Raw genomic sequence first — 23920 nt, 5'->3', positions numbered from 1 at the left:
GGCCTGGGTCCCTGGTGCCTGGGAGGGGATGGAGATTAATGAGAAGCAGTTCAGACATGCTGTCCCTCAACCCCACAGCTCCAGGCTCCACTGCGACGCTTCCTAAGGCAGGAGATGGTCATTGAAGTGGTAAGAAGTGCCCTGGGGTTGCCCCCGAGCTTCCTCAATCTCTACCTTCATACCAGTCCCATTTCCCTTCCTCCCTCCTTGCACTCTACCCCTACTTAGGCCTGGGTCAGCTTTAGGGGAGTCCCTCCTGCCCTCTTGGACCTATAGGCAGGAGTGTGACCTCTAGGCCTGAACCCTGTCTCGGGCCCCACAGAAGGCGGTGGGCGGCAAAAAAGACCGGTCACTCTTCCTCTTCACTGACCTCCTGGTCTGCACCACCCTGAAGCGGAAGTCGGGCTCCCTTCGTCGGAGCTCCATGAGCTTGTGAGTGGTGGGGCTGGGCTGGGTGTCTGGGGCAGAGAGGAGCCATGGTCCCGCCCTGGCCAGAGCACCCCTGGGGTCCCCCACAGGTACACGGCAGCCAGCGTCATCGACACGGCCAGCAAGTACAAGCTGCTGTGGAAGCTGCCGCTGGAGGACGCAGACATCGTTAAAGGTAATGTGGGAGTCCTGGTCACCCGCAGCCCTGAAGGGTAGAGTTCAGGGGAGAGGGGCCTTAAGCTGTGGCCAGGCCAGCCACCTTCAGGCCCTTACTTCCCACCCAGCCTGCTCTGAGGGAGCTGGCACCTACAAAGCCAAACTGGCCCTGACCTGGGTGTGGAGGTGGTGCAGGCAAGGCCAACATTGGTAATAAACATTAATCCACAGGGATTGAAGCAACAATACAGCAGGGAGGGCATTTGCCTTGTTTGCACTCAATTTCTGGCATCCCATATGGTCTCCTGAGCCCATCAGGAGTGAACCCTAAGCACAGATCCAGGAGAAATCCCTGATCATCTCTGGGTGTGATCCACAACAAACAAACAAAAAAAGCATTGGTACACAGCAGGACCTCACGTGAGCACCTCATGTTAAAGAATGGAGGCACTGCTGTACTGAAGGTTCTGTGTGCCGGAAATAGAAATACCCCTCCTTAAGTTAGTATCAGCAGAGGATGGTGGGATGGACTGAGACCGAAGCAGAGGGGCTCTCAGGTGGGTGAGGCAGTCCCTCAGCATCAGCTCCTTCTCACGGCTTCTCTGTGGGCTCTGCGCCCTATCCCTCATCCACGACCTCTCTGCATCCGTGTTTTCTTCCCCTGGCTCTGGTCTGTCAGGTGATCTGGGCTCTGATGGGTGGAGACAGGAGTGAAGACGCACCCATGGGCTCACCTGAGTGGCTTCCCAGAGGGAGGAAGGGGCTTGCTCAGCTGAAGCTGGGCTGAAAGTTTCCTGCAGGGACACAACTGGGCATCAGCTCAGTCCACTGTCCTGTGGACAGTGGATGAAATGCCCTGCAGGTGGACGGCCAGTTCTGGTTCCCTCAGCTGTGGCAGGATGGGGCATAGCACATGGCTGCCAAGGAGTGAGCCTCCTACAGGAGCTGGGGAGCCTGAGACTTAGCTGGTCTCTTAGGGGCCGCTGTGGGCTTCAGTCCACGGTGTGTTCCCCCACCAGGCAGTGTGGTGTGGGGTGTGGGTGCTGAGTTGGCCTGTGGGGCGTCAGATAACAGAAAGGAGCACAGAACTCCAGGCGTCAGCTCCTTGCTAGTTCCCTTTGTTGGAATAAGTTCAACGGTCAGCAGATGTGCCAGCCTGAGGCTCCACGCACCACCGCACAGGCTGTGTCAGCTGCAGCCTGCCTCGCCTGCAGGCTGTGCGCTCTGGGTTCAGGGACTCTTCCTGCCCCCATACATGTGCGCATTCTCTCTCTCTCTCTCTCTCTCTCTCTCTCTCTCTCTCTCTCTCTCTCTCTCTCTCTCTCTCTCTCTCCCTCCCTCTCTCTCCCCTCTCTCCCTCTCCTCTCTCCTCTCTCCACTCTTCTCTCTCTCTCTCTCCCCTCCCCTTTCACACACACACACACACACACACACACACACACACACACACACACACACACACACACACACACACACACACCGCAAGCTGTCATTGGCTTTGAGGACCTGGGGCTAGCTGCCCTACTTTGTTAGGCCTATCCTTGCTCCCCACTGCAGGCTGTGATGTTTCCCAGGAAGTTCTGTCTCTCTGGTCCTGCCATGGCCTTCTTTCCCTCTTTCCCCACCAGGGGCAACCCAAGCCACCAACCGGGAGAACATACAGAAGGCCATCAGCCGCCTTGATGAGGACCTGAGCACCCTAGGCCATATGAGCAAACTCTCTGAGAATCTGGCCTTCCCCCACCAGGTCTGCACCTATTACCTGAGCTGGAGGAGGGGCAGGGGTTCCCCAACTTTACTGAGGGAGATCCCGGCCTTGTGTTGTGCCTGAGGAGGCAATACCTGTCTCTGACCTGTCTGCTGAGAATGATGTAGGGAGTGTAGGCCCCACTCTTGCTAAGGCGGGGTGGGGGAGACAGTCCTGTGTTCCATGTGAATGAAGGGAAGCAGTAGCTTACCACATGCCAGCAGGACAAGACTAGCTGTGGGGAGCTGGACTGAGGCTGGTGTGTTCTCCCTACAGAACCTGGACGATGCACTGCGGGACCTGTCGGCCGCCATGCACCGGGACCTGTCGGAGAAGCAGGCGCTGTGCTACTCGCTTTCCTTCCCCCCCACCAAGCTGGAGCTATGCACCACGAGGCCTGAGGGCACTGACTCCTTCATCTTTGAGTTCCCCCACCCTGATGCCCGCCTCGGCTTTGAGCAGGCCTTTGATGAGGCCAAGCGGAAGCTGGGTAAGCCAGGCCCGAAACTCAGAACCTTATTGCTGAACCTCCAGTTGGTGCGCAGCAGGCAGAGCCTATGATGGTGGGACAGGAGGGGCTGGAAAGCCCGGGACTATGGGAAGGGATTGTTCCCAGGCTCTCTGGGGAAACAGCACTTCCGCATGGTGTCTTGGTTGAGAGGGGATTCAGGAAGAGTCAGCCTAATTGGGGATGTGGGGGCTGCTCCCATCATGGGTGAGAACCTCCTGTTTCTACACACACAAGTTTGGAGCAGGTTTGGATCAGGGAATGCAGATGATTTGGGTCTGTGCCTTAGAAGAGCCTTAGAGACGCCATTTTCTCCTGCTTTGTACATGTTATGTTATTGGGGTGTATATTGGGGTCAAGGACAAGCAAGTTTTTATAATCCATAGCCACCTCTTTCTCCATCAAGAAACACTGAGTGGCAAGAGAGGAAGAGCAAGGATAGGACCATGATGCTAAGCACTGCCTGTCTGTCTATCCATATATAGCATCCAGCAAAAGCTGTCTAGACCCCGAATTTCTGAAGGCCATCCCCATCATGAAGACCCGAAGCGGCATGCAGGTGTGTGCATGCATCTGGCTCAGGGGTTGGAGGCTTCTGTCTTACATGAGGTGACTGTCTTGAACATGGCAGTTGTCTTCTGTGCCGTTGAATCTCCAGCTCTCTGCACATCAGTGTAGACAATTGGATTGTCTCCTGCCTGTGAACAAAGGCTCACAGTCGATCCAAGTATCTGGCTTATTTGCTTGGATGAGTGCATGCATAAAGAGAGGCTACCCTTTTCCTTTTCCTTACGTTACAGAGATTGGATAGGGGCCCACACATGAATGGATGGTTCCCTCACACATACTTTGTCCATATCTGCACAAGTTTGAGTCTGCATGCATACTGGTCACCCTTCCTCTCCCTCTTCTTTTGGCTTCCTCCATAGTTCTCCTGTGCGGCCCCAACCCTGAGCAGCTGCCCAGAGCCCACACCCGAGGTATGGGTCTGTAACAGCGATGGGTATGTGGGCCAGGTGTGCCTGCTGAGCCTGCGCTCTGAGCCGGACGTGGAGGCCTGCATTGCTGTGTGCTCTGCCCGAATCCTCTGCATTGGAGCCGTGCCTGGCCTACAGCGCAGCTGCCATCGGTGAGATTCCAGTGGTGGTTGGGGCAGCAGAGTGGGCACTTATTTGGAGCTTGGGGCTTGTGGAGAACTTTGTGCTAATCTGGATGAGGTCTCTAGCAGGGTTGGAACTTCCCTGAGATAGGCAGTATACAGGATGTATCTTGAGCAGGTTGGGGGTGGGGCAGATGCATCCATCCATGTGGGTTTGGGCAGGGACTGAGAGGGTAGGGCCTCTGGTCCCAGCAACTCTCACCCCTTCTTGCAGGGAACCCTCACAGAGGAACCCCACAGAGCCAGCGTCTGAGTCCACCAGACCAGAACTGGATGAAGAGGCCACCTATGAGGAGTCAGCTACGCTGGCAGAGCCAGGACCCCAACCCTGCCTGCACATATCCATTGCTGGCTCCGGCCTGGAGATGGCGCCAGGCCCCACAGAGGGTGACCCCCGCCCAGAACTGGTGCCCTTTGACAGCGACTCTGATGATGAGTCTTCTCCCAGCCCCTCTGGGACCCTGCAGAGTCAAGCCAGCCGGTCTACCATCTCCTCTAGTTTTGGCAGTAAGTGCCAGCATGGGGAGCTGTCAGAAGAAGGGGTAGATGAGCAGACTGATGGTGAGGAGGGACCCCAAAGACATAGACTCAAGACCAGGCACAGAGCAGTGGGCCTGAGCCATTCCACACAGCAAGGTGGGTAGTGCAATACCGAGCTAAAGACAGTAAGTAGGACAGTCTGGCTGGACTCCAAATCCTGAGATCCTTGGAAGGGCGAGTTTGGGGCTGGGTTGGAGAGAGCTAGGCTAGCCCTGGGCTCCTGTGGCACCCAGGTTACCCCTTGAGCAAAGAGACTAGGTCCTGAACTGATGGGACAGCACCACGTGGGTGGGCAGGGTTAGGACTCTGGGCACTGCAGTGAGGGGAGACTGATACCTAGAGGGAGAGACCAGGTCTTGGGCCTGGCTGGGAGAAATAGAGACTGAGACTTTTGTCTCCCACAGACGAGGAGACCCCGAGCTCCAAGGAGGCCACTGCTGAGACAACCAGTTCTGAGGAGGAGCAGGAACCAGGCTTCCTGCCCCTGGCAGGCTCCTTCGGACCCAGCGGGCCTTGTGGTTCCAGTCCAATGGACGGGCGAGCCCTGCGCCGCTCCAGCCGAGGCTCCTTTACGCGGGGCAGCCTCGAGGACCTTCTCAGCGTGGACCCTGAAGCTTACCAGAGCTCCGTATGGCTGGGCACCGAGGATGGCTGGTAGGCCCGGGAGGCGCTGGGGACAGCCTAGAGTCCCCAGTCCCTGCTTTGGCAGTGATGCCATCCTGAAGCAGGAGGGCTTTGGGTCTGGCCACGAACCATGAAGCTCCAAACCACAGGCTAGGGCAGGCATGGTAGAGCGGGTGGAGGCAGAGAGGTGAGTGCAGGGACTGTGTGCCCAGGAACTTACCGTAGGTGCATCTGACCCACAGTGTCCACGTGTACCAGTCCTCGGACAGCATCCGGGATCGCAGGAACAGCATGAAGCTCCAGCATGCAGCCTCAGTGACCTGCATCCTGTAAGCTTGGGACCGCCCACCCCTGTGACTCCTGTTGCCCCATCCCCTCTTCATCAGGATCCCTGCTCTGCCCCCCTCCATCCTGTGGCTGCTAGTAGACTAGCCTTTGACCTTGGACAAAGCCAGCCCCTTCTTGCGGTTGAGATGGTCTCTCGCCTGCTGGCTGATTTCCCCTATTCCTCCCCATACCAAGTGCTAGCTCAGGTCTCCTGAGACCTCTGACCGTATCTTTTCACTACCTAGCTACCTGAACAACCAGGTGTTCGTGTCTCTGGCCAACGGAGAACTCGTGGTCTACCAAAGAGAAGCAGGTGCGTGTTCCACTGCCCCCCAGATGTTGTGTGCACCTCAGAGCCAGGCTGGGGCCATGCTTCTGCAGCTGTGGTTTTGGGCCACCTCCCAGCCTGCTGTGAGCCTGGGTATCTTTATTTATATGTGAGGTCAGACAAAGGACTGGAATCTTTTGTGTTCCATTTCCTCCCTTTCATTCCTAGGTCGTTTTTGGGACCCTCAGAACTTCAAGTCAGTGACCCTGGGTGCTCAAGGGAACCCTATCACCAGGATGGTGTCTGTGGGTGGGCGGCTGTGGTGTGGCTGCCAGAACCGAGTTCTTGTCCTCAGCCCTGACACGCTGCAGCTGGAGGTATGTGTTGGGGGTGGAAATGGATGGAGGGTCAAGGACAGACTTTGTGACTTGGGGTGAGCCAGGCCCATGCAAGATAAGGTCATGGGGGGACATGAAAGGCATCTATTGGGCCACAGCATTAGTACAGCAGGTGGAGTGTTTGCTTTGCATGCAGCCAACCGGATTCCATCTTTGATATCCCATATGGTGTCCTGAGACTGCCAGGAGTGATTTCCAAATGCAGACTCAGTGAGTCCTGAATTCTCTTTGGTGTGACTCAAAAAACAAACAAACAAAAAAGCATCAAGCCACACTACCCCCCCAGAGAAGCTAATGATTCATTTTAATGACCCTTTAAGTTTAGAGATCTCTAATCATGAAATCACTAATTTCAAAGGCCTCTCTTTATTTATTTATTTATTTTTGTTTTTTGGGCCACACCCAGTGATGCTCAGGGGTTACTCCTGGTTATGTGCTCAGAAATCGCTTCTGGCTTTTGGGACATGGGGGGATTGAACTGCAATCCTTCCTAGGTTAGCTCATGCAAGGCAGATGCCCTACTGCTTGTGCCATCACTCTGGCCCCAAGGCCTCTCCTTTTTAATTTCCAAGGACAAAGAGAAAATTAAGACTGGTTAACCTGACCAAAAATCAGATCCGGGGGCTTCCTGGAGGGAGTTGTATGGACAGTAAAGAGGAATATAGGGTGGGGGCGGTGAGGTGGCGCTAGAGGTAAGGTGTCTGCCTTGTAAGGAAGGACCACGGTTCAATCCCCCAGCATCCCATATGGTCCCCCCAAGCCAGGGGCAATTTCTGAGCGCTTAGCCAGGAGTAACCCCTGAGCATCAACGGGTGTGGCCCAAGAAACCAAAAAAAAAAAAAAAAAAAAGATGAATATAGAGGCTGGGGAAGACAGTGCAAGCAGTGGTGTCCATGCCTTGCAGTAGTGAGGCCCTGAGTTAAATATCTGGCATTATGTGGTGCCCCAAATACTGCTGAGCCTAAGTACTGCTGGCAGAAGACCTGGGTGACCAGCTACTCCAGCAGTGGCTCCTATGTGGGGGAGAAGAAAGGGCAGGGACCCTTGAGAACTGGTGTCCAGAACTGTGCTGACCATGAGGCATAGGTTAAGAGGAGGACTTCTGGAGAGTGTGGTATTGGAGTGTTGTATGTAAATTAACAGTTTTGTAAATCACGGTACCTAAATTAAAATTAAGTATTTTTGGTTTGGGGGCCATACTTTTATTCTTGGCACACTCAGCAGACCATATGGGATGCCAGGATTGAACCTGGACTGGCCCAATGCAAGGCATTGTGCTATCACTCTGGCCCCAAAATAAATTTAGGGGGGAGGTTTTGGGTCACACCCGGTGGTGCTCAGGGGTTACTCCTGGCTCTGCACTCAGAAATCGCTCCTGGCAGGTTCAGGGGATCATATGGGATGCCAGGAATCCAACCAGGATCTGTCCGGGGTTGGCCGTGTGCAAGGCAAACACCCTGCTACTGTGCTATCACTCTGGCCCCAAAAATAAAAAATTTAGGGGCCAGAGAGATAGCATGGAGGTAGGGTGTTTGCCTTGCATGCAGAAGGATGGTGGTTCGAATCCCGGCATCCCATTTGGTCCTCTGAGCCTGCCAAGAGTGATTTCTGAGCATAGAGCCAGGAGTAACCTCTGAGCGCTGCCGGGTGTGACCCAAAAACAAAACAACAAAAAAATAAATAAGTAAAAATGTTAATCAATCATGAATGTGGGGCCATCGATGGGCACTAGCGAAGCACCAGTCAAGGAGATGCTGATCGTTTCCCCATCTGCTCGCTCTCTCTCTCCACCTTCCAGCACACGTTTTCTGTGGGGCAGGATTCCAGCCGCAGTGTGGCCTGCATGGTGGATTCCAGCCTCGGCGTATGGGTGACACTGAAAGGCAGCGCCCATGTGTGTCTCTACCATGCAGACACCTTTGAGCAGTTGGCAGAGGTGGATGTCACACCTCCAGTGCACAGGATGCTGGCAGGTACCGACGGCTGCACCCCACCACCCGTGCCCTAGAGTCTTTGTGGGCCTGTCCCTATGGAGGTGAAAGAGGCACGCATGGGCCCCAGCTCTGGTCTGTTTCCCCACTAGGCTCTGACGCCATCATCCGGCAGCACAAGGCCGCCTGCCTGAGAATCACAGCATTGCTGGTGTGTGAGGAACTGCTGTGGGTGGGCACCAGTGCCGGCGTTGTGCTCACAATGCCCACCTCGCCTGGCACTGTCAGCTGCCCCCGAGCGCCCCTCAGCCCTGCAGGCCTCGGCCAGGGACACACTGGCCATGTTCGCTTCCTGGCCGCAGTCCAGCTACCGGATGGCTTTGACCTGCTCTGCTCGACTCCACCACCTCCCCCAGACACAGGTTGGTTGGCATAATGTCCCAGGAATCCTGGACTTTTAAGGTCAGGAGTCCCCACTGTCCCTGCAGAGAATGGTTCAAGAAGGCAAGTGTGACACTAAGAATATGGCACAGGAACATAGCACAGGAAACAAAACTAGAAATGATGTAAGGGCAGGAAACAAATCCGGAAGTGTTGTAAGAAGCAGGAAGTAGACATACTGCCAGAAAGCAGAACCAAGGGCACAGAGGAGAGACAAATGATCTCTGAGTCTTAGAAAGTGAAAAATATGAGGAAATGATGTGCATCAAGGAAGACAAAATAAACAGTCTTACTGGGTCAGGGCAGGAAACTATTTCCTTGGAGGTAGCAGTGGGAAACCCAAGGGCCCCCTCCGGAGCTGTCAGTCTAGAGAAGATTTTAGCCCCTGCCAGGGGAAGGGTCTTTTGGGAGCAGGAAGTGAGTGTTGAGAGGATAGGCCACATGTTGGAACCCAGAGGCTGAGGATATGGGGTGCTCTGGGCTATTAGGTCACTGTTGACTGTTGACTTAGGATGGGAAGTTAATAAGTCCAACAGCCAGGAAATAGATATTTCTGCGCTCATGGGAAATCCCTGGCTGATAGGAAGTAGATCCCACACAGGAAGGAGCTATGTTTCTCCTGTCTTTGGGATGTGTGAGCATAGAAACTAGTTTGGGACAGTGAAGCTACAGGACCACAGGCTAACAGGTTCTCCCCTGCTGCTCCCCAGGCCCCGAGAAGCTGCCTTCACTGGAGCACCGGGACTCCCCTCGGCACCGAGGCTCCGTGTCAGCCCGGCCAAAAATGTTGGTCATCAGTGGAGGGGACGGCTACGAGGACTTCCGCCTCAGTGGTGGGGCCGGGGGCAGTAGTGAGACTGTGGGCAGAGATGACAGCACCAACCACCTCCTCCTATGGAGGGTGTGACCCTGCCCACCCACCCTCAGTCCACCTGCCTTTTCCTTGCTCACACACAGACTCTGGCCAGGAGTAATCCCCAGGGTTACCGCTGGGCCCTCCTGGTCACCCTACCAGCCTTGCCGAAGCATTCCTGATGGATTCCCGCTGGCCAGCTGGGCCCAGAACTTTCCCGACCTCTGGCTGCTCCGGTGCTCCCAGTCATGAGGGTGGTGGTGAGGCATGTGGGCTGCCCAGGACCTCTGTCCCTGGAGCTTCTACCAAAGACACGGCCGGGCCTGCACCCCACAGGGCTGGGGAGGGCCATGTGCAATATTGGAGGGTTTTCTGGGGGCAGTGGGAGGGCTGAGGGACGGAATCCTTTCCCATGTACAGTATTTATGTTTATTTTTAGATGTGTACCTTCTCAAGCACTTATTTATGCAGTGGCCTAGGCAGGGGTGACTTGAGGAAGTAGCAGAAGAGAAAAAGAAAAAAAACTATTCCTGCTCTGGGGCCTGCCTTGGGATCCCAATCTAGGCTTCCTGGAAGACCCTATACCCTCTTATTACATCCATTTGTGTGTGCATGCGCACACACGCACACACCCAATACCCTATTATTACATCTGCGCACACACATGCACCATGTTCAGAGTCCTCAAACACTGCCGCTTAACATACATGTCCCACAGTCGTCCTGAACAGGCCTTGTAGTGCCCAGAGCCAAGGACCAAGCCAAGCCCCACCCCGCAGTCATCTAAGACAAGATGATGACCGTAAGGGGTGGGAGGCAGGGAACCCTCTGGGGGGCCTCTCTGGGCCATGACATTTCCTCGATTGTTGGCAGTGCCTTTAATAGTGTCCTGGTTTGGGGACACTGGGGCCCCGGACAGGGCCTTCTCCTGGCCCTAGCAGGGATGAGAAAGGGCCCCTGCTCTCCTGCAGTCCCCCACCCAGCTCCCACCCCTCGTGTCTCATGCACTGGCACAAAGGGTCACCTTGGGAGGGTGGGCTTAGGGGCCCCCCTCACTCTGACCACTGAATTTCTCCTCACACCCCTTCCTCTAGGACGCCTAAAGCTGGGATGCAGGGGAAGCTGGACATGGCCTCTTTAGCTGGGAAACCCCCAACCCCCTACCATATCCCAGTCTGCAGGGAGCTGTGTTCACTCCCCACTCCCTCGTTTCTTCAGCTGCAGCTCCAAAGGTCCAGTTTCAGATGGGGTAGGGTTGGTTCTGGTTCTGTTTGGGGTGGGATGAGGGGTCATTGCAGTTTAGATTGTTTCTCTTGCTACCAAACAGTCATGTATAACTTTTCTTGGATGATGACGTTTAAAGAGTCAATAAATAGAAATACCAAACTCCTACTATCTAGTGACTACCTGCCAGCAACGGAGGGACTCCTCGACATACAAGCTGCTTCCATTCCCAGGGGAGACGGGTGGCTTGGAGACCCAAGGTGTGCTGGGCTGGCCCAGCCATGCCGACTTTTGCTGGGTGGAACACAGCCCAGACTGGGCTCTTAAGATGTGGAGTTGCATTTGCTTAGTGCTTTGTAACCAGGTTTGTGTGCATAGGTCTCCTCTCTGAGTTGATCTATGTATATGGAATATAGCAGAAATGAACTACATGTCAACATATTCTCAGGCTCTCTTCTGTTTCCAGAGTCAGGGCCTGGATCTCTAAAACTGACCAGTCTATAAATCAGAAACCAGGAGGCCAGGAAACCATGCTGTCCAGCAAGGCTTCATGGGAGACTAGAGACTTTGGCACATACCAAGCTGAGTTTGGGATTTGGGAGAATTCATGTCTGATCGTGTTCCAAAGAGCTGTCACTAAGTCAGGCATAACCAAAGGCAGGGGCTGGAGCCATATCACAGTAGGTAGTGTGTTTGCCTTACATGTGACTGACCCAGTTTCTTTTTGTGTGTGTGTGTGTGTGTGGTTTTTAGGTCACACTCGGCAGTGCCCAGGGGTTACTCCTGGCTCCATGCTCAGAAATTGCTCCTGGCAGGCTCGGGGGACCATATGGGACGCCGGGATTTGAACCAATGACCTTCTGCATGAATGCCTTACCTCCATGGTATCTCTCCGGCCCCAGCTGACCCAGTTTCTATCTCCACCATCCCATAAAGTCCCTGAGCTGTGCCAGGAGTAATTTCTGAGTGCAGAGCCTGGAGTAACCCCTGAAAAATGTGTGGCTGAAACAAAGCAAACAAACCCCAAAGGCACAGGACTGAGTCCTCCCAGGTCAGAGGCCCTCTGATCCATGGTTCTGCAGGACTCAGACTGTCAAGTACTGGAACATACACATCAGTCTCAGCAGAGCAAAGCAGGTTGGAATGTGGCCCAGACTAAGAGATTAAGATACAGAAAATGAGTTGCTTTAGGGGTGTTCAGGCTCAGGCTTTGCAAACCAGTATGCATGCATCTTGTACTCTGCCTGCTCCCTGCTCCAGGACAAACATTGGCACTTCTCCACAGTGGAGAGAATTCTTGCTTTGAAATGAAACAAATCTTACCTTTGTCACCCTGTGACTAGGGAAGTTATGTCCCCTCTGAGCCTCCATTTACTCATCTGTAAAATGGACCTGATATTCTTTGTCTCCTCAGGACTGGGGCTCTGGTGTGCCCAGACCTGTAGACTTCGATTTCTTTGGCCCTGAAATAAAAGGGGGAACCAGTGCCAAGAAGTTGATGTAGAACATGGTGGCGCGTGCGCGTGTGCATGTACGTGTGTGTGTGTGTGTGTGTGTGTGTGTGTGTGTGTGTGTGTGTGTGTGTGTGTGTGTTGGGGGAAAGGGGAGCTTTCCATCTCAGGAGCTTTTGTCTGTCCACTTTGAACCCACAGCTTCCTTGCTGTCTGCGAACTCTCCTTCCTGTCTCCATGCTGCTGTCTCAACTTCTTCTGCTCAGTGCAGGTTCCAGTCAGACATCAGTTTCCAAGGCTGAGCAGTGCAAGATTCTCTATAGAAATGGTGTTGGCCCTGCCCACTGTTACATAGACAGGTACTCCATCCAGCCTGAAGTCAGGTGCTCATTCAATCCCCAGCCATTTAGTAGTGACAGGAGGTCCAAGGCGAGCTACTGTCCTAAGGGAGGCCCAAGTGACTCTAGGAAGGATCGGTTTTGCTAGATTTTGACTTCTTTTTGTTTTTACTTATTTTATTTTAATTGGTGGGAGGAGGACACATACAAACACCAGTGCTCAAAGCTAATTCCAGCTTTGTCCTTCGGAGTCACTTCCTGGGGTGCTCAGGGAGGGGGACTATGTGTTACTAGGAATTGAACTTAGACCTGCATGCAATGCCTACACTCCAGGCTTTCAAGCTGTCTCTACAGCCTCAGAGCAGGGTTCCAGTGTTTTCCATTGCAACCACTTTTTTTTTTGGTTTTAGGTCAGGGGTTACTCCTGGCTCCATGTTCAAAAATCGCTCCTGGGCCCAGAGAGATAGCACAGCGGTGTTTGCCTTGCAAGCAGCCGATCCAGGACCTAAGGTGGTTGGTTCAAATCCCGGTGTCCCATATGGTCCCCCGTGCCTGCCAGGAGCTATTTCTGAGCAGACAGCCAGGAGTAACCCCTGAGCACCGCTGGGTGTGGCCCAAAAACCAAAAAAAAAAAAAAAAAAAAAAATCGCTCCTGGCAGGCTCGGGGGACCATATGGGATGCTGAGATTCGAACCAATGACCTTCTGCATGAAAGGCAAACGCCTTACCTCCATGCTATCTCTCCAGCCCATGCAACCACTTTTTGCCTAAGAAATACAATACAGGCGAGCATGCCAGAAACATCTTGGATTTGTTATGCATTTGAATTCATTTTTGCATGTTCAGAAACTTTAACCATTTCTACATATTTCATGACTCTCATAGTTGAGCCACAGTTTAAGAAACTTGGTTCTAAATCATTGGCTTTGCTACCTCAGTTGCACACTAATGATTTGAAGAGCCCTGGCCCTATCCAGACCAATTCTATTAGAACTCTGAGGGCTGGGCCCAGGTTTATTGTTTGTTTGTTTATTTGTTTAATTTTTGGAGGTGGGGATGTTGATGAGGTACTTGAACTGTATCTGATGATACTTGGGGCTTATTCCTGACTGTATTTAGGGATCATTCTTGGTGGAGCTTAGGGACCATATATTGTCCTAGGGCTCAGACTAGGGTCGGCCTTGTACTATCTTGTACTATAGACCCTGTACCATCTCCTATACTATCTCTAATTCCTCAATAATTTTTTTATTGTTGTTGGCTTTAGTTGGTTTATTGTTGTTGTTGTTTTGGGGCCACACCCAGGGTGCTCAGAAATCACTACTGGCAGGCACGGGGACCATATGGGATGCTGGGAATTGAACCACCATCCATCCTGGATTGGCCATGTGCAAAGCAAACACCCTAGCATTGTGCTATCACTCTGGGCTCCCCTCAATATATATATATATTTTTTTTTTTTTTGGGTTTTTGGTTTTTGGGCCACACCCGGCGGCGCTCAGGGGTTACTCCTGGCTGTCTGCTCAGAAATAGCTCCTGGCAGGAACGGGGGACCATATGGGACACTGGGATTCAAACCAACCACCTTTGGTCCTGGATCGGCTGGTTGCAAGGCAAATACTGCTGTGCTATCTCTCCGGGCCCTCCCTCAATATTTTTTGAGATGCTTTATTACAGTATAATAAATCAATAAATAAAGAAAAGTACATAAATCATTATGAATTTTTACAGAGTGAACACACCCAGATGAAAAACAAACATTTCATCACCATACACTTCCTGTATGCACCTCCCAGGTTCCAGTTCAGCCAGCCAACATATAGACTCACTGTGGTTTCTTACTTTGCTGCCAGGGACTGAACCTTGGGTCTCTCCGTTTCGGTCCATTTGTTTTGAGGGCCATACTCAGTAGTATTCAGGGGCTCCTTCTTTTTTTTTTTTTTTTTTTTTGGGCCACACCCGGTAACGCTCAGGGGTTACTCCTGGCTATGTGCTCAGAAGTTGCTCCTGGCTTGGGGGACCATATGGGACACCGGGGGATCGAACCTTGGTCCTTCCAAGGCTAGCGCAGGCAAGGCAGGCACCTTACCTTTAGCGCCACCGCCCGGCCCCCAGGGGCTCCTTCTTGCTTTGTGCCCTCTGTGTACCATTAGAAGGAGTTGCTTCTAATGGTGCATAGGGGAACATATGGTGTTAGAGATCCAACTCGGGCCCGGAGAGATAGCACAGTGGTGTTTGCCTTGCAAGCAGCCGATCTAGGACCTAAGGTGGTTGGTTCGAATCCCGGTGTCCCATATGGTCCCCGTGCCTGCCAGGGGCTATTTCTGAGCAGACAGCCAGGAGTAACCCCTGAGCACCGCCGGGTGTGGCCCAAAAACCAAAAAAAAAAAAAAAAAAAAGAGAGAGAGATCCAACTCAAGTCTCCTGCATGCACTCCAGCTCACTGAGCTATCGCTGTTCTCCACCACCCCACCCCACCCTTTTTTTTTTTTTTTTTTTTTTTTTTTTTTTTGGCTTTTGCACCACATCTGGCAGTACTCAGGGCTTACTCTAAACTCTGAGCCCTGGTCACATTCAGGAGCTATAATATGAAGTACCAGGGATTAAACCTGAATCAGCAGTGTGCAAGGCAAGTACCCTATTCACTATACTACCCCTCTGGCCTATTTAAAAAAAATAGGAACTCACAGAACACTTTTAGTAATGTTCACACTAGTGGTGTAGGCCTGACCATTCAGTTCTATGGACTATACTAAGTGGTTCTCAGGGGCCCACAAAGTGCTGTGGAGCCAACTTGTGCCTCACTCCAATACATGCTCCACCCCCTTTGACTTATATTTCTGGTCCCAGAACTATTTCTTTAAGGGCTCTGGTCAAGGCTGACCATGAAGTTGGAGGAAGTGGGATTTGGGTTTGGTGTAAAAAGGGAAGCACTTGAGCTTGTATAAGGGTTAAGGTGCTTGCTTTACATAGGCTGACCATGGTTCTATCCCCAACACAACATATGGTATCCCTGAGCACCATTGGCTGTGTCTGTCTACTCTCCTACCTTGCCCTTGCAAATAAAAGAGAGGTAAGCATGAGCCAAGGCAGAGGAGCCTACATCATGAGGTTCAGGATATAGGTCCAGCATCAGCAAAGGGATGAAGTGAGAGGGCTGGAAGTCAGAACATGAGCTCCTGAGAAACTAGGGATGGTTTTGTTCTTTGCTGCCTACAGTGCCTGACACAGCAAGTGCTCGGCATATGTAGGATTAAATCTAGAGAATCCTGTAGACTTCGCATCCCTATCTTGAATGTCAAAACACTGTCACCCCCACTCCCACTTATTATTTGATGACCAAGATCGACCATCTCAAAAAAAAAAAAAAAAAAAAAAAAAGACCTACCATCTCCTTTTAACCTTTGTCAGGCTGGCACCATTAGTATCCTCTCTTTCAGGCCAAAAAATAAATTTAGAGATTAAATGCTTTCCTCAAGTTCACCTGGCATGGTAGAGCTGAGATTCCTCTGTGCTCCTGGTAGAGCAAGAGGAAAGAACCTGGAGAGGAGTAGCAGATGGGCACTAAAGGGCAGGAGAGGCAGAACTTGCACAGTCTGAGAACAGCTAGACACACTTATGAGGAATCCATCTGTCTCAGACGCTCAAGCCAGCCTTGAGCAGGAGGTTCTGATCTCTGAGGATGGAAGTATTAGGACTGTTACCTCTCTGTGGGGGTTTCCAGGTGGTTCCCCAGAGTAGGGACATAGGACTGGGCTTAGTGAGATTACCTACCTCTTGAGGAAGGTGAGACACAGAGAGAAATAGGCACTTTTTGATGTCACAGCAAGGTAGCAGAGAGGCTAGAGGAAGGGGCTTTAGGGTAGGTCCAGGCAGAATGGCACTCTGGCAATCTGTGTTCAGAAAGTTCAGAGAATGACCCTCAAAACCCACAAGACGGGACTGGAGAGATAGCATAGAGGTAAAGTGTTTGCCTTGCATGCAGAAGGATGGCGTTTCGAATCCCGGCATCCCATATGGTCCCCTGAGCCTGCCGGGGGCGATTTCTGAGCATAGAGCCAGAAGTAGCCCCTGAGTGCTGCTGGGTGTGACCCAAAAACAAAACTAAACAAAAAAACAGAAGACACATGGATTGACTGCATCAGGTGCCCCTGAGGCCCCTTGCATCAGGGTGAAATCCACATGCAGGTCTGAGAACTTGGCATAAGGAAGTATGCAACTGCAAGTATGACTGAGGTCCTAGACCTTCTGAATCATGTGCCAGTGGACCAGCGGTCAGAGCTGAAGCCTCAGCTTTGAACTCTCCTCAGAGAGCGTGGGACCCTAGTCCAGGATCTGCCCTTCTGGCTTCAGGTGACCTCTAGGTGTCCTTTACATCTTTTGCATGCCTGCCAAACATTAGGTCTTTCTTCTGTCCTCCGAAGTCTTAAGCCCCAGCTCAGGCCACAGGAAGCATCACAGGGAAGTGCTATTTTGGGCCCATTATTACCAAACAGGAGTCCTGCCTGGCCCGGACAAATCAACAGGCCTGCCAAGCTGGATTAGGGGTTGACAGTGGGCTGAGCTGGGGTGGGAGACAGGAGCTGGCTTTGGCATATGTGAAAGCCAGGCCTAGGTGTTTGTGTGTATGAAAGAGAGAGAGACAGAGAGAGATAGAGAACATGGGAAAACGATGGAGGGTGGGAAAAGAGTGGCAGCAGGAAGTGTTCTCAAGCCCAACTGTCGAAGTCAGTGTCCCCTACATGACATCTTAGCAGGTCATCACAGCACTTTGGCAAATACCTTTGCCTTTTGAGAGGTGAAACTGCTCACAACCACCCAGGTTGACAGTGGCAGGATATCCTGACCCATGAGGATGTACCCTGAAGCCTAGCTCCAGGGTGTTTCATGACCCACGGTTTGGAGTGAAATGTGACTTGAACAGATTCCTGATCAGGAAAGATCAAATCCGCTCTTCTCTTTGTGACCCAAGATGAGCCCACTGTAGGCCCAGTTCCTCCTTAAACCAAGCTGATCCCAAGTCCCCCTGGAGCTATATGGAACCCACACTTGAGAGAACCCAACTTCCCCAGCTAGGTAGGATTTGACCAGTGGGTTAGCTAAGGGTTAGCTAACTCTTACTTTAGACTTTCAGCTTGGAATTCCAGTTCCGCCAGCAGAGGGCGCCACCATCGCTGGGCCACAGCTCCAGCAATGTGACATTGGCTTAGACACCCCCCCCCTCCCCCCTTTGTAAACTGCAGCCTCATGATTCTCATCCTGTGGCCCGGGATCCCCACCCTAACAGGACCTTAAAGAATCGTGAAGTCCTTGCCCCGACTCTGAATTACTATCCAAGTCAACCCGGTTTGCTAGAGCCTTGTGCAGGCCACCAGGGATAAGATACTTGCCTTCTCCGCACTTAACTTCCCTGACTGCTGTAGGGTCAAAGAGACAGACTTTGAGGTCCCTGACTGAGCTCTAGGTTGTAATACTAAGGTTTAGTGGGTCCATCTGAAATGCCTGGATATTAAAAGCCGATGATTTCAAGCGTCCTTTTGTCCAAGAGCCAGTGGTACTCCAAGTCTCATAAAAAGTCTATCTAAATCTCTCCTGTGGTTTCCACAGCTTCTTTCCTGTCTCCTCTCCGGAGCAGCGAGATGCTCCTAGACGCTTGGGTCAGGTTCTACCTGCAGCTGTGTTCAGAGTCAGAGACAGAAGTAAATAATAATTAACCTCCTTCATAACCTAAGGCAAGGGGATGATGGGTTGTGTGTGGGCTCCGCTTCTGGGACATTCGACTCTGTAGTGCTGCTCCCTGAGAGCCCAGAGTAGAGTTTCCAGAACTGCCTCAGCCTTTGTGTACATGCTCTTCCTTGCTGCTGGCCATTCCCCCTGCCCAGCCAGGTCAGACAGATCCTTTCTTACCCAGAGAGCTGGCACAACCTTTAAGCAACCAGTTTGACAACTGAGAGGAATATGGCCAAAGCTCCAGAGAGCTAGTGGTAGAGACAGGTCAGGGCCTTTGTAGGAGTTCTGGCTAATCTTCTATGCTCTATAGCTGCAAGGCAAACCCCTGACTCTTGGATAGAGCAGTGCATGAGACATCACCACTTGAACTCCAGAACTTGGAAGTGTGTTAGAAAAGATCTTATGAAGAGAGCATGGGGTGCAGCTCAGAGGTAGATTGCTTGTCTTGCTCCTGTGAAGCCCTGTGTTTGCTCCCTGGCACTGTGAAAAACAAAAACAAGCAAGTGTATGTGGGCTTATGGGCTCCCTCTGTAGGTTTGATGTGGGATGGGAGCCCTAAGATCATCCCTGTCCCGAGTCCTGGAGGGTTCGCAGAAAGAGGGTTCACAGAAATAAAAGGACTGGAGCAAGGATCAAATTCAGCCTCTGTGACCTGGAACTTTCTGCTCTACCCCCTCCTCACCCCCACATACCTGGGCAGAGCCAGGGAAATGGAAACTCTTCCTCTGTCCCCTCCCTCTTCAGGTGTCCATTTCTCCTCCTGGAATCTCTTGGGCCCTGGGGACCTGACCTTCCCCAGCCTCTTTCCTTGCAGCTCAGATTCTAGGACTGTTTAAAATTCTCCACCCACCCCTGCAGGATAAATATTTACTTTCCTCCACCTCTATCATGCGTGTCAGACCTCTGCCCTCAGCACAAGATCTTCTCTGAAGAGTCTCCTCCCAGCCTGCCCCTTTAGGAGGGACCCTAGGGCAGCACCTGAGGAAGCTGGGGAAGCTATTGTGGGACTTGCGCTTCCTGTTCACATAGCTCACTCCCAGGCCTACTACCTAACGTGGGCAGAGCCAGAGATCCAATGGGATTGGACGGGTTTGTGCAACTAGCTCTTGTCGCTGCCGGAATCCCTATAATGAGTGTGCACAGTTGGTGAGTGGGAGCAGTGGGATGTGTGTGTGTGTGGGGGGGGTGTCACAGGCCTACGGGAAAGACTGGTTACTTATAGTAGTGTATGTAAGTTGAGTGGAAATAAAGTCTGGGTGGAAGGAGATCCGGATTTTGGCTGAGGACTCTCGCAGGGGTCCATGAATGGGCCTCCCTGACAGGCCTCCCTTCACTCCTTGGGTGGAGGTTTCCAAGGGGAGACCTTAAGGCGATCCTTTTCAGGGGATCCCATGTTCAGGAGGGGACAGCGATGTCCCCGGTGGTACTGTCAATGGTGATGGGATTCCGAGTAGCATCCACATTTCCAGTTTATCTTTTTTTTTTTTTTTTTGGTTTTGGGGTCACACCGGGTTTACTCCTGACTCTACGCTCAGAAATCGCTCCTGGCAGGCTCAGGAGACCATATGGGATGCCAGGATTCGAACCACCGTCATTCTGCATGCAAGGCAAATTTGCCCTAACCCCAATGCTATCTCTCCGGCCCTAACACATTTCCAGAGTCTATCTTGCTTGTTGGTTCATGACATCCTCTCGCCCCGCGCCTCCCCCTGCAGTTCCCGGGGGCGCGCGAGAGAGGGCGCCGCGGAGCAGCGGCCGGCCGTGGAGAAGGCCTCCCTGGCGGGGTCGTGTCCGTGTGGCGGGCCGGAGTCGATGTCGTGTTGGGGGCGTGGCCTGCCATGACGTCAGCCGGGGGCGTGGCCTCGCGCTCGGGGTCCGGCCGGCCGCGGCGTTTCATTCAAAAGGCGCGCAGGCTGCGCGGCCGGCGGGGCGCTCGCCGAGAGGTGCTCAGGCGGCGTGCGGCCAGGTAAGGCGGGCCCCCCTGCAGCCCGCTCCTCGGAGGAAGTTGGCGGGCGAGGCGGATGCCGCAGCCTCCCCTCCCCAGACACGCACACACGCCGGGGGGCGCGGGGGGCCCCTGCGACGCTGACACGCAGGGCGGGCTGCGACACATGACAGATACGGGGTGACTGCGGAGGGCCGAGCCCCGGGATCCCTGTGTGTGTGTGTGTGTGTGTGTGTGTGTGTGTGTGTGTGTGTGTGTGTGTGTCCATCCCAGGACAGTGAGGAAGAGGCCAAGAGGCCGGACCTCAAGCTCCTTGCCAGCAAAGCAAAGGGGAGGAAGCGGGATATCCTGGGGACAAGGATCTCCCAGGACTGTCCCTTAAGAGCCCTGGGCGGGGGCCTGAGTGATTTGACAGGTGGAGGGAGAGGGTCCCAACACCGGGTAGCTTCTGGGGTGGGGCGATACCTTGGTTAGAACTAGAGGGACCCTGAGGTCACCCCGGTTCCACTTCTCCCCATGTGCGTACGCCTGCGTTTGTGCTTCTCACTCTCGCTCATGGCCACACACGCTTGGCACGGGTGCTCGGCATTGCTCTGCGCTCCGGCAAGCTGTGTGTGTGTGTGTGTGTGTGTGTGTGTGTGTGTGTGTGTGTGTGTGTTTTCACTGCCCTGTGCCCGCTTTTGCCCTCCGATCCAGCCATGCAGGGCCTCCGAGTCTCTATCTACACACAGGGCTTGGGCTGTGAATCATCACTTTAGGATCTTTTGTTTTTGGGTCAGTGCTCCGTTTTTCCCTTCCTTCGGACATAATGACTGCAGTGGGGGTAGGGATGTGGGGAGAGGAGCCAGCCTTGCTGGTGACATCCTGGCCCCAGAGGTGACAGTTCAAACTGGTGATTGTTTCTAACCCAGGGACTGGTGACATGACAGTTGGACGCACCTCAGGCCCAAGCCCCATTCTGATCCTATAGTTGTGTGTGTGTGTGTGTGTGTGTGTGTAGTTGTGTGTGTCCCCGGGCCTCCTGTAGTTGTGTGTGTATCTGTCAGGTTCTCTGGTCCAGGTCTCCTGTAGTTGTTGTGTGTGTGTGTGTTTAGTTGTGTGTGTCCCTGGGCCTCCTGTAGTTGTGTGTGTGTGTCTGTCAGGTTCTCTGGTCCAGGCCTCCTGTAATTGTGTGTGTGTGTGTAGTTGTGTATGTCCCCAGGCCTCCTGTAGTTGTGTGTATGTTTATCAGGTTTTCTGGTCCAGACCTCCTGTAGTTGTTGTGTGTGTCTGTCGAGGTGCATGAACTTGTTCCCTACAGGGGTCTCATCTGGAGACATGGGGGGGGGGATATGCACCCTCACCCCAAACTCAGCCTTAGCATGAACACATGCTCACAGATGTCCGTGTGGGGAAACGGCAGTGGAATCCCTTGAATGGGAAGGATGAGGGGCACCTGCGTAACGATGTAGAAGTCGTATCCTCGGCGTCATCCTCTGTGAACACAGGCTGTACTCTACGTGGAGGCAGGGCACAGTGCTGTTTTGTGCTGAACTGCTTGTGGCTCTCTGATTGGCCTTGCATTGCTGTTCTCTTTCTAGAACCATCCTGGCAGTTTAGACTAGAGCCCTAACCCCCCCATCTGAGAAGCTCCACTCCAGCATGAGATCCTTTTCATGACTCTGAAAAGTTATGTTTTCTTTTCAGCTCTGGGAGTCTCTCGGGTACTGTCTGTCCCTGGGGGTGCAGTAGCACCCCTAGCACTCTGTGTGGTCTGGGCTTGGGGAAGGGCCAGCTTTGCCCCTGGGGCCTTCTATGCTCCCAAATGTGTGAGGGGCGGTTGGGGTAAGTTCCCTGCATGGTCTCCTAGTAGCCCATCACAGGGGTTCTGGATTGGCACAGTTTTTTCAAAGAGGGAAACTGAGGTTCAGAAAAGCAAAGTGATTTGCTCCAGGTCACCTCCTCAGGACAGTGCCAGGACTGGAACTTGGGTGTTGTGTGTGTGAGAGTCTGGGAGAGGCGCCACCCAAATCTTCCTCAGATTCTCCTGGCTTCTCTAGTCTCAAATCTGCTCAAACCTGGGCTGGCAGGCAAGCGCTGGCAGGATGTGGCAGTGTGGGTTTTGAGTGGGGTGTGCTTGCATACAAGTCTAAGACATGGGAGGTGTGGGGGTGGGGATTTCCTGTTCATTTTCTTCCTTCTCCCTCCTGCTCTCCCCATGACCAGAGACCTCCAGAAGTTTATGTGCCACCTTCTAGAAGTTGCTTCGGCCTTGGAAGTAAGAACACAGCTCTGAAGAGTGCTAGGGGTTAGTACTGCAGTCTGGGCTTCAAGGGGTGCAGAGAGGCACAGTTGACCTTCATCATATTTTGCGGGGAGGGGGACTTTTGGGTCATACCCAGCAATGCTTAGTGACTGCTCCTGGCTCTGCACTCAGGAGTTACTTGGGGTGTGTGTGTGTCTTGGGGGACTATATAGGATGCCAGAGATCAAACCAGGTTGGCTACATGTAAGGCAAACACTCTACCCACTGAACTATTGGTCTCACCTGACCTTCATCATATTTGAGAAACTCCTTGACCAACCACCCCACCCCTCTCCACTTCATAGTTCTTGCCTTTCTCATGTCCACTCCCATCCATACTGGGGACCAGGCTAGGAGTGACCTTGAGCTAGTGCACGCTCTTGGGGCCTCCCTCTCCCCATTTTCCCCGAGGCCTTTGCTAGAGCTGGGGCACAGGCTGCGCTTAGTCCCATGGAATGACTGGAGTTGTGCTTCTTGGGGCTAATCAGAACCACAGTCCTGGTCTCTTGGGGCCTAGCCTGAGTTATTTCTATCCCCAGCAAAGAGGTAGAAATAGTTTGGCTGAGGGTTGGGTGGGGGATGGGGGCAGGGATGGGTTAACCAAGAGTTAATGCAATGAAGGCTCCCCCCACAGCCCCACCCCATACCCTGGTCAAGCCCAGCCTTTCTGGGAACTGGGCCCCAGGGGGATAAAGGTGGGACCAGGCTGACTTTCCAAATGGGGCCCCAGTTGGGCCTCTGAGATAGTTTCAAGGGAGGCACCTGTGTGCCTTTGAAGGACCATCAGCACCCCACCTTCCAGCACAGAGACTCAGAGCCACTGTCCCACTTACAGAGGAAAAGAGTGAAGTTTGGTGAGGTGCTTATTTAAGGTCCCCCCAAATTCTGATGTTGTGGCTCTCACCTCCTTCTGCCCTGCTCCAGGGTGCTTGGCCAACTGGAGATGATGCCCCACCCCCCACCAGGTTGAGGGTTGCCTCTGCTGTTAGCACTCCTAGCTGGCCTCACTGCCTGCATTTCCTGTTCCTCCACACACTTAAGAGTGAGCCCCAAAAGTCTACCCCAACTCCCCATCCACCAAGTATCTATGACTGGCCTATTTTTCGTTTGTTTTTCTGTTTTGGGGTCACACCCAGTGATGCTCAGGGGTTACTCCTGGCTGTGCGCTCAGAAATTGCTCCTGGCTTGGGGGACCATATGGGATGCCGGGGGATTGAACTTCGGTCCGTCCTAGGCTAGCACTGGCAAGGCAGACACCTTACCGCTCCACGCCACCACTCCAGCACTACTCTCAGATCGAACTTCGGTCCTTCCTAGGTTAGCACGCGACTAAGGGAAATGCCCTACCGCTTGCGCCACCACTCCAGCCCCTATGTCTGGCCTTTGTGTTATTGTTCTTTTTCTAGAGCCATCCTGACTGTCCTGGATACAGCCTTATTCCCTCTCCCCCAATAAAACAACTTCCGGTGTTAGGCCCTTCTGAGGAGGGGCCAGCTCTGCCCCTGGGGTCTCTGATGCTCCCAGTGTGTTAGGCGTTAGGGGCAAAGACCCAAGCTTTATTTATAAG

The 23920-nt window shown here is 53.0% G+C and overlaps 2 protein-coding genes across 2 annotated transcripts in view; both read left to right on the top strand.

The window, feature by feature from the left end:
- ARHGEF17 (Rho guanine nucleotide exchange factor 17) overlaps window positions 1-10767 on the top strand; it is a 63922-nt gene extending 53155 nt beyond the window's left edge. The window contains exons 8-22 of the mRNA XM_049780498.1: window positions 79-129; window positions 323-432; window positions 519-604; window positions 2214-2332; window positions 2609-2822; window positions 3326-3399; window positions 3770-3969; window positions 4214-4506; window positions 4944-5193; window positions 5406-5492; window positions 5736-5803; window positions 5987-6135; window positions 7955-8129; window positions 8240-8509; window positions 9239-10767. Of these exons, the coding sequence (XP_049636455.1) occupies window positions 79-129; window positions 323-432; window positions 519-604; window positions 2214-2332; window positions 2609-2822; window positions 3326-3399; window positions 3770-3969; window positions 4214-4506; window positions 4944-5193; window positions 5406-5492; window positions 5736-5803; window positions 5987-6135; window positions 7955-8129; window positions 8240-8509; window positions 9239-9435 (2343 nt within the window). The 3' untranslated portion in view covers window positions 9436-10767. The remainder of the gene's footprint in view (window positions 1-78; window positions 130-322; window positions 433-518; window positions 605-2213; window positions 2333-2608; window positions 2823-3325; window positions 3400-3769; window positions 3970-4213; window positions 4507-4943; window positions 5194-5405; window positions 5493-5735; window positions 5804-5986; window positions 6136-7954; window positions 8130-8239; window positions 8510-9238) is intronic.
- Window positions 1-23920, top strand: part of PLEKHB1 (pleckstrin homology domain containing B1) — a 414220-nt gene that overhangs the window by 153987 nt on the left and 236313 nt on the right. The gene's annotated exons all lie outside the window — the stretch shown is intronic.

Source organism: Suncus etruscus, chromosome 9, assembly GCF_024139225.1.
Source record: "Suncus etruscus isolate mSunEtr1 chromosome 9, mSunEtr1.pri.cur, whole genome shotgun sequence".
Lineage (NCBI taxonomy): Eukaryota > Metazoa > Chordata > Mammalia > Eulipotyphla > Soricidae > Suncus > Suncus etruscus.
The sequence above is the reverse complement of the archived record's forward strand: the minus strand, read 5'-3'. Positions and strand labels throughout refer to the sequence as shown.